Consider the following 18,077-nt stretch of genomic DNA (forward strand, 5'->3'; position numbering starts at 1 on the left):
TGGAGTCAGGGCCAGGACTTGGGAAAGTGATACACTGTACACAGTGATTTTCTAGGGCGCTTTGCTAAAATTGAAAAAAATAAAATAAAAAAATCTGGCCATTAAAAAATATATCATTACATATATATATATATATATATATATATATATATATATATATATATATATATATATATATATATATATATATATATATAAATTTCCTATGAAATAAATAATCATACACAATAATAACAGGCTATAAATGTATACTTGTGTATTGTTACTAATGACCTGAGGGACATTCAAAATAAGAGAACCTTTACTTGTCCCGCTATGGGTAAATTTCAATGTTGCTATGGCAGCAGCAGAAAAAAGTATAAAGCATATGCTTAACATAAATAAGGATTCAAATATAAGCCAATACAAGCCAGTACTCACCAAATTATTGAAAGACCTATAATGGGGACGTCTGATCACCCTAACCTATAAATCAAATGAAATGGAGAATTAAAAAATTGTTTAAAGGGGATGTCTGTGCAATCCCTCCATTATGTAAGTAGAATTTATAGCAAACGAAGCTTGAATTGCGTCAGTAGGAGTAAAAAACTATAAGGCTACAAAGTTATTTGTTAGTTATGTACAGTAAGTGACTATGACTATGTGTTATACATCTGCTAAGTTTGCTTAAATGCTAGAAAGTCGTCAACGTACCAAAACAGTAAAGGGCCCATATTAGGATATTTGCTGATCTGTGTTATAATGTTGTTTCCTCATCACAAACAGACCTGGAGTTATGTTTAGTTTCATTCACACATGTTTAACACACAAACCCTGCATATTTAGTCTAAGTTTTTCAAACACAAAGCACCCAGTTCTACCTTGTGATGTCATGTGGTAATACAGGAAGCGCTCCACTGTGTTTTTAAACTCCACACACCTTCACTGGAATGGATCATTTCAGCCCTGGAGTTGCCAATCTCTACTGAAAAAGCTGTTAACTTGAAAGCTACCACATTATGACATCACAAGGTGGCACTGAGCATTTAGATGTAGACAGACTAATAACAGAGGGTCTGTGTATGTGATTATCTCTGGGTGTCTCTATGTCACTTGTTTTGTTATATTTATTTAGGCTGTTATCGCTGCCTTATGCTTATTAATGTCATTCTCTCAAATAATATGTGTAACTACTGCCAATGAACTTCTTCACCCCAGAGTTTCAAATGAGATAAAACAGAACTGAATAAACGGACACTGTGCCAAGAAAAGAGGAGAGAGGAGGGTGGGAGGTGATGACAGGGATGAGTGGAGGGGAGGAGAGCAGAGAAGAGAGAGAGAAAGAGAGACAGAGGAGAGAAAAAGAGAGAGAAAGGTGAGGGAGAGAGAGAGAGAAGGGAGAAAAAGAGAAGAAGGTAGACAAAAGGAGAGAAGAGAGAAAGAGAGGGGGGAGGAGAGAGAAGAAGAGAGAAACAGAGAGATGAAGAGAAGGCAAAAGAGACATAGAGGAGGAGAGATAAAGAGAGAGAGAAGAGGGAGAGAGAGAAGAGAGAAAAAGAGAAGGGGGTGGACAAGAGGAGAGAAGAAAAAGAGAAAAAGAGGGAGGAGATAGAGAAGAGGAGAGGGAGAGAGAGGGTGGAAGGAGAGAAACAGGGGAAAAGGGGGGAAGGGAGGAGAGAGATGAGGAAAGCAGAAGAGGTGGATAAAATGAGAGAAGGGGATAGAATGGAGAGAGAAAGAGAGAGTTAGGGGATAGGGGTGATAGAGGAGAGGACAAAAGGCACAAGGGATGAGAGAGAAAGAAAGAAAGAAAGAGAGGAATAAAAGTGGAGGGTAAAAGTGGAGAGAGGGAAGAGCGAGGGGGAGGACAAAATGAGAGGAGTGAGAAGAGACTGAAAGAAATGGAGAAAGAGGGGAGATAAGGAGAGAGAGGAGGGGAGAGAAACAAAAGTTAGAGCGAGAGATGAGAGTGGGTACAGAGGAGAGAGGGGAGAGAGAGAGAGAGAAAGAGGGGAGGGAGGAGGAGAGAGGGCTGATAATAAAACTGCACTGTGAGCCCTCCTGTAAACCCACTCAGAGACAGGACACAGGACCAGCATCAAGTCCACTCTTCTGGGCCAATTCAGTTAAAAAGAATTTGCCTAAAAAAACAACTTGAGAATTTATATCAACTTTTACTTTTACTTCAAGGACTCACTGTGAAGAAGCCCCGGCAAAGATCCAATCTGGCTCTCATCCATGTTTTCAGGGACAATCCGACAGACTTGATTTGAAACTTTTCCAAAACAAAACTTCACTGGATGGTTAAGTTGCGTTCAAGGACTACGTAACTTTTTGGGGGTATTTTGATTTTTCACCTTTTAGCATCAGGAGATAAAGTGAAAGAGAATCCGTCTGTACTATCACCGTAGCCATCCTGATTTGGGACGACCCCCTCCTCTACGCTCCCACCCCACACCCCCACAGAGCAGAGAGCGTGAAAAATCTCACTAATGGGTTTATTTTCTGTCAGATCTTCACCGATGTGCCAGTCCATTGGAGCATTCCCCCGGACTCATTTCATAGTTGAGTAAGTCGTGAAGTGGTGGTCAACTCTAGCTGGGGTTTTCTCACCAAAACAAGCAGATAAAGTTGTCATACAAGTTCTTGGACCTTCTGTTCTCCTTCCAATCCTGCTAATTGTTTCCAAGTTTCCAAGTCCTAGTTTCATTGACAATATGCGGTGTGGAGTAGGGCCTTGGGCGATTACAGCTGCATTGTTTTGGACTTTGATTTTGAATGGAGTTGAGGCCAAAAAGGAGAGAAAGAAGTTAAAAGACGGAGCTCCTCAGCACACAGAGAACTTCAACGCAACGGTGTCCAACAGTGAGGAGGTCGGAGGAGCTGTCAAGGTACTGAACCCTACCAACTATATGCTTTATTACACAGATGTGATAGCGACAAGTTTGGTTATTTAAAGATGCAGTATGGAACTTTTCTGGTGGGGGGGTCACTTCCACTTGCTGGTCTCTGGGAAGATGCTTTTGCTTAGACTTCAGTGTTCCTCAGTATGGCATTACACCTGGCATTTACTGGAAACATGTATTCTTAATGTGAGTGAGATCGGACTTGCAGCTTGGCTTGGTTGTCTCCATGGAAACACTGTAGATAAGTTTAACGCCATACTGTGGAGCATTTCAGGCAAAGTGAGAACGTCTTCATGGAGACAAGAACATGGGGTGAACATTCAGAAAAGTTACATAGTGCACGTTTAAATGATTAATCTACATTTCGGTTGCTACGTTCTCTCAACAGTTCAGTAGGTTCCTGAGTACTCCTGTGTATTTTTGATGTAAACATGATTATTCTACGCTGCAAATGTTGAAATTACTTAAATTTTACTAGCTTGTATACATTCCCGAGGCTGCACTATTTGACTAGTTTCAATATAAATCTGTCTGTTTTTTAAAATGTTCAAATTAAATGACTAAATTTGAACAAAAATCTCAGTCTTTCTTAAAATCAATCTGCTGTATTTTGACGCAAACCAAACTAAAATGATCTAGACACTTTGAACTCTTTGAATTTCAAGTCAAGTCATTTAAAGAAACCATATTACGATATTTTCTGATCTGTTCTAATGTTGTTTCCTCATCACAAACAGACCTGGAGTTGTGTTTTGTTTCATTCACACATGTTTAACGCACAAACCCTGCATATTTAGGCTGAGTTCTTCTCTCAAACTGAAAAACTCCACCTTGTGATGTCATGTGGTAATACAGGAAGTGCTCCACTGTGTTTTTAAACTCCATGCACCTTCACTGGAAAGAATCATTTCACCCCTCGAATTGCCAGTCTCTACTGAAAAAACTACCACAAATTACCACTTTATGACATCACAAGGTGGAACAGAGCATTTTGAGCTTTGATTTAGACAGACTAATAATAAAAGCTTTCTCAGACATGTGCGGGTGACATAAAACACAACTCCAGGTGTGTTTTGAGGATATAACTGTATTATAACATGACTAAAAGCTCAAAAGAGTCAGTTTTGCGTAATAGAGGTCCTTTAAGCCAAATGTGTTTTGTGTCGTGTACTTTTGGAGAATCAGAAGAATGTTGCCTGGGTGACGTGTGCAGACTTGATATGCATTATTTACATGTGAGTGTGATGTATGGAATAGCTGAGATGTTGACTTCAGGCTGATGGTATGCCTCATGTGTCATCTGTTTTTTCAATGGGAATACATGAAGCGAATCCAACTGTGGTCAAAGCTGAACTGTGTACACTGCAGAGAATCAATCAGTAACTTTATATTTTATCTTTCTAACTATCTACTTTGCTTGTATTTCTTCAAAAACATCACTATATGGAGTCAAGATATCACTTTATTCCCAAGTTAAATATTTGGCAGTAGATTAAGAACGTTGCACATAAACGATAATAAATTAAAATTGAAGTATGTAACTTATGGGGTTCACCTCTTATGCATACATTTGTCCAGTGAGATGACCTGAAATGTTCCACAGTGTAGCATTTAACTTATCTATCTTTCATTTATTTGATTACATGGATTTAAAAACGTCCATTTTTACCATAAACTGGGTCGCCTCCCCTCAGATCTGACCCGTAACTTGGCCAGATGGTGTCGCCTAGTTGTCTACATAGAGATAGATGAGTTTAATATCATATTGTGGAACATTTCAGATGAAGCACTAACAGCTCCATGGAGATGAAGTGAGAGCCCGCCACCCACAAAAAGTTACATAGTACACCTTTAACTCTACCATTGGTATCTTTTCTTGAAACCAGTCAAAATCCAATCTAAACTCTAAATTATTCAGAATTAAACCTCCACCAGATGAGTTTGTAAGTTCACTAGTCTTGCAGTGCAGACAGGTGTGCCCCTTGGGTCAGGCCGGAGACATGATCCGGACTCTGAAGTGTGAAAATCCAAATGGATGAGTTCAGGAAGAATCCCGAGAATGTGACATCTGCAGCCGGATCAATACATCAATTAGTGGTCCTCATGCTCTCCACAGGGGGGTGAAGGTCTGGGAGTCTGAGAGGCTGGGGGCTTGAGGGTCCGGTGGTCTGGGGAGCTGAGGGTCTGGAGGTCTGAGGTTCTGAGGGTCTAAGGGTCTAGGGGTCTAGGGATCTGGGGGTCTGGGGGGTCTGAGAGGCTGAGGATGTGAAGAGCTGAGGGTTTGATGGTCTGAGGGTCTGGGGATCTGGAGGTCTGATGATGGGAGGGTCTGGAGGTCTGAGGGTCTGTGGGTCTGAGGGTCTGAGGGTCTGTGGGTCTGAAAGGCTGAGGATGTGAAGATCTGAGAGTCTGTGAGTCTGAGGATCTGGGGGTCTGAAGGTCTGGAGGTCTGAGGGACTGAAGGTCTGGGGATCTGAGGATGAGAGGGTCTGGAGGTCTAAGAGTCTGGGGATGTGGACCCTCAGGGTCTGAGGGTCAGGGGGTCTGTGGGTCTGAAAGGCTGAGGATGTGAAGATCTGAGAGTCTGCGAGTCTGAGGATCTGGGGATCTGAGGGTCTGGGGGTCTGAGAGTCTGAAGATCTGAGGTTCTGGGGTTCTGAGGGTCTGGGGGTCTGAGGATTTGGGGAGGCTGGGGGTCTGAGGGTCTGAGGGTCTGGGGTTCTGAGGGTTTGAGGGTCTGAAGGTCTGTGGGAATGAACTACGTCAAAGGAGAAAAATCAGATACTTCCAGACATGTTGTTTTATTGATCTGAAGAAAGTTATGAAAACAGCTCCACAACACAAACAGCAAAGTAAATATTTGGGTGTCTGGTGCCACAAGGACTAAACGTGGTCTAAAACAAGACTAAACCAGGTCCAGACTAAAATAAACCCTAAACCACATATAAATCAGGAGTTGATAAGTGTGGAACAAATATTGAGGAAGATCTGTCTAAACCAGGACTGAACCAGAACAGAAACACTAAAACGGGATTAGACCAGGAAGGAACCAGGTCTAATCCCAAAGTGAAACTAAACTATAAACCAGGTGAAAACCAGCACTAATCCGAAACTACAACTAAACCAGTCTACTAAGCAGGACCCCAGACTAACCAGGACTAAACCAGGTCTAAACCAAAACTAAACCAGAACTGAACCAGAACTAAACCTGGACTTATCGTAAAAAGGAGAAAGAACAGGAGTAAGCCAGCACTAAACTATGATTTAAAAAAGGGCTAGCGTTCATCAAGCCTATTAAGGTGCACTGTGCAACTTTTTTGAAACTAAATAAACCTAAAATAATCTGATATGAATGAGATACGCGTCCCACACTATACAAGGACAATCCAAACAAGACTAAACTGTGTCTAATCCAAACCTAAACCAGAACTGATATAAATATGAGACGTGTCCCACAGTTTGAGAACCACTGGCCTTGCTGTGTATTTGAATGTGTCTGAGTGAATAAACATGGACTAACTAGATCTAAACCAGGTCTAATTCAAAACTAAACCAGAACCAAACCAGAACTAAATCAGGACTAAACCAGGAATAACAAATCTACATGAGGACTGTCCAAACAAGACTAAACTATAACTAATCCAAACCTAAACCAGAACTGATATGGTTATAATACGCGTCCCACAGTTTGAGAACCACTGTCCTTGCTGTGTATTTGAATGTGTTTGTGAATAAGCCCTGTCCCGTCTTCACCAAAGCCTGTGTTCTGTCTGTGTTATTTATTGGTACATTTCTGCTGTTGCATATTTGTAAAACTTTCCAACGTGGTGTTTGTTTTGCCTTCAGCCCACCCATCGAGCTGGCATTCTCAAAGCTGCCACTGCCCTGTATATGTACAACACTGTAAAAACTAATGTCTAAAGTGAAACTGTAATGAGTCAGAATAGCTCCATAGATTTTAATTGTTTGGATTGGTTTATATTTGGTTGCTATGGGTGCGTTTACACTTGTTCTGTTTTGGTCCTGGCTTGAGCCCAGTTTAGTCCTGATGTAAACTTGGTTGGGTCCTGGTCTAGTCCTGGTTTAGTCCTGGTTTAGTTCTGTGTTTAGTCTCGATTTTGTGTTTGGATGTGTGAGCAAGTGTGAACACAGCCGCAGACTCGTACTGCAAAATAGAAATATTTGTATAATTAAAATGACTTGAATCCAGGACGTTATAATTTGATTTTTCTGAGTCAGTTCCAATACATGGCTTCTTCTTATTATTCAAGATAATATATTTGCCATTGGGGCATGAACTGACAATTGTTAACCAATGCTATCGATGCAGTGTTTTTTGTTGTTTTTAAATACAACACTTTTATTTCCTGCATTTGAGATATAAAAAAGATATCCAAATGACATAGAATTTTGCCTTGAAATAAGAAAAACACCTTTAAACCAGCGATGTTTTAAAACAAGTAAAATAACTTAAAGGGCCCATGTTACCGTACACTATTTTTTGATCTATGTTATAACATGGCTTAAAGCTCCCGAGAGTCAATTCTATGTAGGGTTGGGAGATAGGGTTGGGGTGTAGTAGCTAAGCCTGAATTGTTCTTAATAAACTCTTTGCTCATTATAAATAAAATCATTGTTCATTCTTGGATCCGCCAGCTTCATGCGTGGCTGAAGGGTTTATTGCAGTGCTCTAGGAATTCCTTTTGTGGATCATTTTTGTGGATTCTGGAAGAGGAATAATCTATTTACCCCAATGGCATTCATTTAAATAAGATGTTGAGTGACAATATCAACCTAACGCTGCAGTCTGCACCTAATAGGCCTACTGAGTGACCCCTTATGCATGAGATAAACAGAGACTCATGTGACTCTTAACAAAACCAGTGCCCAATGGCTTAGATTCCACATTAAATCAATTTCACACTCGTAGACATGAAAGAAATGATCAGAGTTCGTGTAACTTAGTTGACATCAATATTACTAACAAACCTAATTCCCAGGTGTCAGATCCTGGACAAACTAAAAAAACCTAGTATCCCTAAAGAGTCAGACCTGTTTGATATGCGATCAACGCAATACTTAAAATGACAAAGTTTTTGGTTGCAACAGGCAATCTAAAGGAGGTGTAGTTGCCATTTATGTTAAAGATTACCTGTCTGTGGGCTTTAATAATCTATTCATGATCCTTCTGATCTTGACTATGTTGAATCTGAACCTCTGGCAGCCAGAATTTCTCGTTAAGACCTTTCACTTACATGGAGGTATTAAATGCACTTGATCCAAAACTTCTATTATTAGCTGCCCCATATTTAATTTCAACCTCTATTACATATTTTCATCAACTGGCAGGTCTACCAGAAAGGTGGGACAACTAAAAATGTAAGTAATTTCGAGTATCTAAATGACCTTGTCTTGCAAAAGTTAAGTGCAAAAAGTTAGTTGCAAATCAAGTTACTTGAAGTCTTATCAGTCTGGTTTCAGAGAAGGGCATAGTTCTGTCAAGGCAACCACAAAACTTTTAAATAACATTTTCACAGCCCTTGATGATAAACACGATTGTGTAGCTCTGTTTATTAATTTGACTAAAGCCTTTGATCATAAGTAGATCATAAAATCATCTCGAAGCATCTGAAGCATATTTGATTTGACAATGTTACATGTGATTGGTTCCAAAATTATCTTTCAAACAGAACCCAGCTGATGGGTTTTTAAGCAAAAGAAGTGCCCCAAGGCCTAATTTTGGGCCCACTACTTTTTGCTATATTAATGAATTTGATTGGTTAGTGATTTAAGAGAATGCCTCATACATTTATATGCAGATGAGGCTGTTTGGTATGCAAGTGCTCCCTCTGCTGATCAGGTGATGTTACTGAGGCCAGATTTGAATTAAATTCAAAAATTATCATTGAATGCAAATAAAAGTAATTATATATATATATTTTCTAGCAAACAATTACATGATGTTCAAATTGCAAATCTTTGTACACTAAATGGTGCATTGACTGAAAGAATCACTATCTATAAATATCTTCAAAAAAATGTATCCTTTAAAATACATATCTCGGATTTATGTAACAGCTTAAAATCAAAATGATAATTTTATTATAGAAAAAAAATAGTGTCTCGCATTGAATTGTAGAAAAGAAATTGTTCAAGCAACTTTTATTTCTCTACTAGATTATGGAGGTATAATCTACATGCAGACTTCAGCCTCCACTTTGAAACCTTTAGACACACTCTTTTACTCAGCCCTTCATTTCATAACACGCGACTGCAACTGTTGCTGTCAGGCTTGTCATGTTGGATTTAAAATGTCCATATTAACCCACTCTACATGATCCTAGTGCTTTCATTTCACTATTGTGTCCATAAATCAAGATATAAACATTAATAACAGACACATTTCCCTGAGGTCACTCTCCCTAGCGTTAGCAACTGGTTTGATTGACAGCGTTGCTAAGCGCCCGCTCCCTACTAAAGCTAGCAGTGCGGCATTACCTTCAAAAGCCTTGCTCCGGATTGGCTTTTTGGTTGCCATGAAACTTGGCCTCTACGTATAACTGCGAGCCTCAATGACTTTCTTTTGAGTGGAGCTGAGTGATATGGGTGATGTCACACTTACTTAGTCCACTTCTTTATACGGTCTATGATCTATGCCATATATTATAGTTTGCTGATGAATATGGCAATAATTATTACTTATTTGTAGTCCATAGCCAGTGCTTGTGGTGGGTTTTTATCTCTGGGTTACATGGAGTAGAAATGTCTGCGTATGGAGCATGTGAACTTGACCAAAGAAGTGAAATCCAGTTATAGTCTAATTCACTTACCCTGCTTATAAAAACTCCCCCTTCTCTCCACTGAAAGCTGTGGACCATGATGTAACTGGTGCCTGCAGACTGAGGTGGGCTCTCTGCTCTGTTCCCATTGATCGTGTCACTCTTGGAGCAGTCTGTCTCCTCTGAGTCTGGGACATTTGATCTGGGGCCGGGCTGCTCAGATCTGGGGCAGTGTGAGCCGTGAGAGCCCCTGACAAAGCCCCACACAGGGTCCCGACTCACAACACTGCAAAAAAGGATAGGTTCTCACAATATTCAGTTTTAAAGTAGAATTAGTGTTAACTAGATAGAAATTATTAGATCACAAAATAGTTTTTCTCAATACTAGTGTTTTATATCTGTGTAATCCCTCAGTCATCCAGGTAGTTTCCATAGTGGTCCATGGGTGTATACTAGTCTATGTGTCTTATTCTTGTTTTGATACAGCTCAAGATCATTCACAAAATCCCATCTGTAACTTGGTCTGTGGCGTCATCTTCTTTTAATGCCATACTGTTGAACATTCAGAGCAAAACAAGTTAACACACACCTTTAAATATATACATTTCTTCTGTGTATATTATGATTTGCTCCCCCGCCACCACTGCTAACATAACATTCTTTTCACCCCGTCAGTCACCGTCACACATTGATGACATAATCACCTCAAGACAAACAGTTCGGTTTGAAGTGTCTGGGCCAAACTCATACCTCTGATGAGAATCGGAGCTGCAGAGACAATTCAAGGTTATAGTGAGTCAAAATCTCCATCCTCCCAGTCAAAACTCACATTCACAGAAAAATAAAACCAAAATTGTTTGTTTTACTGACATATTAAAAACTAAGCACATCGTATAAGTCGTGCCTTGACACAATACTAGAGTGGTAGGATAAGGTGTTTTCCTCCCCCTGCTGGCATTAGTGGGAAATGCAGCATGTTGAAAGAGCTGAAGAGCAGCAGTTATACATTTTTTTGCAATTGAAGCACTAGAGCTGGTATATGGACTTTAAAAACACTGAGGAAGGACAAAGTTTGAGGAGACACATGACTACAGTATATTTGTTGGATAAGGGATCTTCTAAATCTTTCTGAGGGGGGTCCACTACGTCCTTGTTCCCTTGGATATGTTACTGCTTTGTCTAAAATGTTCTACAGCATGGAATTAAATGTGTCTATCTTAAATGTATTCAATTATAGACATGTTTTACTGTGAGCGGAGGTGCCTCTCCACAGATCTGACCTGTAACTTGGCCTGGTGATGTCACATGGTTGTTACTATGGACATAGACATGGGCATTGAACATTCCAGGCGCAACAACATCTTCAGGGAGACAAGCATCTGTCACTTTCCATTCAAAAAGTCACAGAGTACACCTTGAAACACACCTGAAAGAATAGCAAACAAATCAAAGTAAGTTTTAGACTAGAAAACAACATTGCGAGTTAAAAAAGTCAAAAGTGAGTTTAGTAATGATTTTGTGGCACTTGTTGTCCGTCTATCCTCTCACAGCTCTGCACACTGCCCAGGGGAAAACAGATCCATTAGAGCTGTCCTGGCTTGACAGCGGTGTTCACAAAGAACCAAACATTTAAACATTTACAGTTGTGGGTTTTCCCTGTGCCCAGTGGAAAGAGTGTGATGATGGACCAATCCCCAGTGAGGGCGGCTGGCACTGAAGTCGGCATTCCTCCGGAGATTTTCCATTTGAAAGTCATCACAAAAGGTGAGCTCTGCAGACTGGACCTGTCGCATTAGAACGAGAAGAATGTGGAGCAGGCAAAACTCACCAAGGCGTTTGATTGTAACTCGCATTGGCAAAAATATTGAACAGTTTTGAATATGGTGTGATATGTGGAAAAAATATCATGTTTTTTTTTCTTCATATTGATCGATCTGCTCAAAAATAAATGAAAATAGGTTTAAGGATTGATTTCATGAATATAAAAAACACAGGGTTTTAACTTACGCCATTTAACACAGAAAAAATGATCAAATTTCTTCCCTTAACGTCTGGACTCTGCTCCAAACCACATGCGTTTACGGAGGATTGGCTGTAGACCTCTCCTTTCGAAATCCTCAAGCATTGAATTTTGAGACCAAAGACGGTCTAGATGTAGAGTATACCCAACATTATTCTTCTAAATGAGTAAAAATTTGTTTTTACAGTTTAGTCCTAGAGCTCTACTTTCTCCTTTTGCGGTTGGAAAATTGTGTAATGCCGTTTTAAGGTTAAGATCTATCCTCTTTGTGTCGCTGGTAGGAGCAGGGCAGGACCTATAGACCCATTTACAGATGAATAGTGTTGTTGTGTCCTTGGGCAAGACACTCAATCCACCTCGCCTCCAGTGTTTGTGTATACGGGTGTGTGCGTCTGTGTGTGAATGGATGGCTCCTTGATGTAAGTGATTTGAGTGACTTGAAGGTAGAAAAGAGCTATATTAATGTGACCACTTACAATAGTTGAATACTTAATTAATCATGAGTTATTTCCCAGTAGTTTTATAGAAAGTGCAAACATATTTTTAGTTGTATCACTACCGATTCATGGATTTCAGCTTTCTGTTACATGAAATATTTTGAGGATATAATATTTTGTGTAAAATTGTTGATCACTATGACAACCAGTGGTGGATGAAGTATTCAATTTTGTTACTTAAAGTACTGAAAGAGAGGTAAAAAATTGCTCAAGTAAAAGTTTCACATGAAAAAATCAACTTAAGTAAAAGTATTTAGGTACCTGTTCAAAAAATGTACTTTAAGAGTAAAAAGTATTTCACGCAGATTTTGATACAGTGATACAGATTCTGGTCAACAGTTCCAATACAAACCAATTTTGTGTATTATTATTAACTATTATTTTGTTTGAAGCTTGAACTCAAAAACGTCAGTCAAGATGTAGCTACGAACATGGTAAAAAATAGCCCCTCAAATGATGTGAAAAATACTTACAGTCACCTAGAAATTCTACTGAAGTACAATACTTTTACTACAACTACTTTTACTTTACCTTCCACCACTGATGACAACAATCCTAGTTTCTCATAATTCTGTAACCCACGGATATGTTGGAGTGGTACAGATCATAAACCTAAGTACTGTACATGAAAACTTGCCCAAAAAATATAAAATCTAGTTAGTCGTTTAATTCATTTCCCCCTGTTTACACAAACTCTCCCTTCTCTCACCCAAATTCTGTGGTCCATGATGTAACTCACAGCCAGCCTACCCCTCACACGACAGAAAAACATACAAACTGCCGGCTTTGTTTCTCCTACAGCAGTCCGTTATATCCATATGTGTGGGCAGCTGACTGATTTTCCCATATTTTCTTCAACATGTTCTTTCCACTACATTTAATAGTACTTAAATACTTCTACTACTACTACATTCTCTCTGAGGTGAAACAGAGGTTGCGTTGACTTTCACATGTGAAGTTGTTTCATATCAGAGCAGGTTTGTGCAGAGCCTTTCATCTGAGCTCATTCTCCTCATGCGGTGGTCACATTATTAATACTCACACAGTATGGATTATGATTCACTCAATATTGGTCAAGTCAGAATCACTTTCACTGTAAATTATAATTGCATGGGAAAACTATGCACTGTTGCACTATGCTAGCAACGGAAAAAGATACATGGACTTGAACCTGAAAACGTCCAGTTGAGGAGTAAATGCTGAAAATAAAGTGCTGTATTTATGTTGTTTTTTTCCAGGAATGCACCATATAATACCTTACATGTTTTTCCCTCTTATTTATTCAATTACAGGTATTTTTATTGATCAGAAACACACAAAACATGGATTGTTGTTCTGAGCAGGTTTGCCACTACCACCATCCACCGTCCAGAGGGTAGCACTAAATAGTATAGATAGTAGGCTTTGGAGGAACGGAAGCGAGGGTGTTGCCATGGTAATATGAATACTTGTTGCTTCAAACAGGCCTTAAAACAGTTGTTTTTTTGTTTTTTTTTGACTGTTTTAGGTTTTTATTTTAAGTTGAAATTAAGCTACCCTCAACAGCTGTTCTAACGTTAATTGTTCCTACCCTCAAAGGTGTACTACGTATCACCATCGGACCATAGACTGTATAAAGAAGTGGACTAAGTGAGTGTGATGTCACCCATAGTGTACAGCTCCAGTCAAATGAAGCTCGTCGAGGCTAACAGTTATAGGGGACGAATTTAGAGATAAGTTCCATATTTGGAATTACATCTGCGAGTATCATAACAACCAAAGAGCCAATCAGGAGGAGGTTGTTGGAGGTAACGCCCCTTCCTGCCTGTACCTCTGGTTTAGCAGGGCGTTTAGTAAAGCTGTCAATCAAACCTGTTGCTAACACTAGCGGGAGTGACCTCTAGGGAAGAAGGTTCTTAATTAGTCTGTTATTAATGTTCATATCTTGATTTACAGACAAAATAGAGAAATAAAAACACCAGGATCACGTAGAGCGAGTTAATACGGACATTTTAAGACCAAAACAACAAGTCTAACAGTAGAAGTTATGAAGAGAGGAGCGACCGTTTTTCAATAAAAAGCGAATTGGGCCCAGACTCTATGGAGCCGGAAGTGCAGAAATGCTTAATTCCTATTTGAAACTATGCCCATTTATGTATATAGTCTATGCATTTGACCTATAACTTGGCCTAGCGTTGTTAATGCCATACTGTGGAACATTCTCTGGCAATTCCTCCCCCAGAAAAAAACTATGTGCCTTTAAGCAAGTCATTTACAATTTCATAAACTATGCTTGAGTAAACGTAAGTCTATATACCCAAAGAAATGCAATGAACGGTGTCATATAAAATACAAATACCATACAATTACTCTCCCCTCACGTCATAGACCTTCAGAGACGCACTCACACATACTTAATCTTACCTCCCACTGAGGAAAAGCTACTGCACTGCCAGCCGGCAATTTGTCTACAAAACAGATGTTGTGCTGTTATCAGGTCCGATTCAGTCAGATTACTGTTAAACTCACGGGGAGAGTGTTTCTGAGGAGTAAACATAACATTTTCAAACCGTCTCTCCCCTTCCTCGTAGCTCTAAATCATTAGCAACATTTCATTTACGCCTCCCCTTATGTTTGTTGAACCAGTGCAGTGGAGTGTATGTGCAGCCTGCCAGGGGAAGAATAACAAGAGGAGAGTCATCAGTGAGCTCCTATACTGCAGTGTGACAGCTACTTTAATCGAGTTTTAGCTTTTCGTCCTTGAACTTTGAGAGACTTTTGGGTTTAGGTGTTCAGGAGTTTTAGAGTAATTTTGCCTTCACACAAATACAATCTGGAACTAAACTGGGACTAAACCATAGACTGTATATATAAATGGACAAATGGACATAGCTAAGCTGCTAGTCGACGCATTACAAATAGGTAGGGATCATGTGGCCCCATCAACTCTGGCTCCAATTCACTTTCTATTGAAGAACTCTCACCTCGTCTCTCTGTAGCTGTTGCTGTCAGACTCATCATTTTGGTCTTAAAATGTGTGTATTGACCCCCCTCTACATGATCCTGCTGTTTTTATTTCGCTCTTCTGTCTGTAAATCAAGATGTGAACATTAATAACAGACAAATCAAGTGCCCTCTTTACCCGAGGTCGCTCCCCCTAGCATTAGCGACAGGTTTGATTGACAGCGCTGCTAATTGCCCGCTCCCTGCTAAACCAGTGGTGTGCTCGGGATTGGCTCTTTGGTTGCTATGATACTTGCGAACGTGGCTCCAAATTCGTCCCTATAACTAACCTCGGTGAGCTTCATTTGAACCCTACGAGGAACGTCACACTCACTTAGTCCACTTCTTTACACAGTTTATGGACTAAACGCACAACTAAACCAATACTGGACCAGGATCAGGACTACACCAGGAACACAACAGAATGAAAATTATGTCTAAACTATAGGACAAAACTTTGTACCAAACCAGTTCACAAGAGTAAATACAGCTGGTCATGCAGTCAACACAATATAATTTAGTCAATGCAAAACTTTTAATACACGACTAGTTGAACAAAAACGATAATTTGCAAAGGTCCATTGTGTAACTTGTCGAGTGGAGGATCTGCTGTCTTGTGGTCGTCATGGAGATGTTTAATGCTACCCTATGAAACATTCCAGACAAATAAATATATACTCCATGGAGACAAGCAGGAGACGAATTCTCCACCACAAAAAGCCACATAATGCACCTTTAAATGCGTGTTTTAATAATTATATTGGACTACCACGTTTAATTTTGTCAGTGGAAATTTACTGTACAATTCTGCTCATCACGGATTACTTTTCATTTTGACAGCAAAATATAATACACTGACAATTTTCTTTAATAAAATAATAGTCCCGTGTTTATCCTCCGCCTTGGGGATGCCTTGCTCGGGGGCAGGGCGGAGCCGGGATGGTCCTGTCACCCATGCGTGGATGAGTGCACAGGGAGAGACGCTCTGCATGTAACAACAAGACATTAAACAAGACTCCATCATCCTGTCCAAACTAAAGCTCCAAAAACTGAAACTTTTTTAAACGGTGCCAAAATGTGCAGTGTGATTTGTGTTGTACAAACAGATAACACGGAGTTCAAAGTTCAGTCCGTTTTTATTTACATAGCATGCTTTACAAGTAAAAGTGATGCTATTTGCCAGATAAACTATATTAAAGGTGCTGTACCTGATTTCCCCATGTATCTTTTGTTGTAATATTGCAAGTTGTTGGATCTAGTCACTAATAAAAATAACAAGGTTCAACATTTGTGTAATTACCTATTTGATATTTCATGGCAACTACAATGTAATCAGTCAAGTATGACATAATCAGCATTCTAGTATCTGAAAAGCACCAATAAGCAGCTCTGGAGGTCAAAATCAGTTGTGTGCTGTCTGCGTCTATTAGAAAGCATTTTATTGTCCGATGATCAGAAAGTGCACGGTTAACATGCTAGTTGTTGTCGTCTTTACCGCCACGGCAAAACTCCACACTGGCCTCTGAAAGTTGTGAAAAGCTCTTATAAGCTCATCAAGGTGAATAATTAGGATGTTCAGAAAGTATAAGGTAAGTGAGGAATGACTTTGGTAACTACTTCTGTTTTGCACATTTCACTGCTTTAATACTAAATACATTTGACTCCAGTCTTGGATGTCAAGTACTTATTTGTTGGTTCCAGTGCCATTCTCTAAGGAGGGCTACTACTTTTAGTATCTGCCTCTGTTTCTTCTTTCATAGTACTACTACTTTTACTACTAGCACTACTACTACTATTATTATTACTACTGCTGCTACTACTACAACACTGTCACTATTGCTTCATATATTCATAATGCTACTGCTACTACTACTACTACTACTACTACTACTGCTATTGTTACTACTACCGCTATTACTACCACCTCTACTATCACTACCACTAATACTATTGTGACCTCTACTACCACTACTACTACCACTACCTCTATTACTTCTACTACTACGACTACCTCTACTACTACTACTACTACTACTGCTGCTATTACTATGGTCTCTACTGTCACTACCACTACTACTACTACTATGATCTGTACTACTACTACTACTACTACCTCTACTATTACTATTTCTACCTCTTCTACCACTACTATTACTACTAGTACTACAACTGCTACTACTACTGTTAAGGCAAATAATAATCACTGCTTTTTCATTAATGAGAAAGAAATGCCAATAACAAAGGGATAGACAATATACAACCACACAAACAAAATACATTAAAATAGGAGGAAGTATCTAGGTATCTGTAAACACATATACACACATACATACATACACATACATACATAGACCTACATATATATATATATACACACACATACACACACTACAAATAATAACAGGGCTAGTTCACCTAAACAATGGAGTTTACAACTGTTTCATGTCTTGGGCAACAGGACTTTTTACTTTTATGTTAGGGAGAAAAAGGTTCCAGTACTGTGTTTGTATATTTCCTAAAAAATCTCCTGTAGAAAAGTCATCTTTTCTAGTTTTAAAAAGTAGAGCAGATCATGTGTCCATTGCACAAAGTTTGGTGGTAGAGGGTCTTTCCACTTGAAAAGAATTTGGCAATGGGCTAAACGTGTGGCTAAACTATAATACCCGCCATAAATAATAAAAACTGTGTACACATAACGAATTACAAAAGCTTAAATACTTAACTAGTAAATGAGAACAGTACTTATATACATTGAGAACACGGTGCAGCCATCCAAGAGTCTAGACTGTATTTGTGTGATTGGCAGCAGCCCACAGACATGTTGTAACGGAGCTGTTTGTTTTCAGTGGCGTGCGGCCCGGAGAAATATTTCACCGCTTTATGGCTTCAAATAAATTCTGCTTAATTTTGCCTA

General features: G+C 39.4%; 1 protein-coding gene across 1 annotated transcript in view; it reads left to right on the forward strand.

Moving 5' to 3' along the window:
* The first annotated feature begins 1,981 nt into the window (after positions 1-1,981).
* c1qtnf12 (C1q and TNF related 12) overlaps positions 1,982-18,077 on the forward strand; it is a 33,346-nt gene continuing 17,250 nt past the window's right edge. The window contains exon 1 of the mRNA XM_033969571.2: positions 1,982-2,870. Coding sequence (XP_033825462.1) covers positions 2,697-2,870 — 174 coding nt within the window. The 5' untranslated portion in view covers positions 1,982-2,696. The remainder of the gene's footprint in view (positions 2,871-18,077) is intronic.

This window comes from Periophthalmus magnuspinnatus, chromosome 7 (genome assembly GCF_009829125.3).
Source record: "Periophthalmus magnuspinnatus isolate fPerMag1 chromosome 7, fPerMag1.2.pri, whole genome shotgun sequence".
Lineage (NCBI taxonomy): Eukaryota > Metazoa > Chordata > Actinopteri > Gobiiformes > Gobiidae > Periophthalmus > Periophthalmus magnuspinnatus.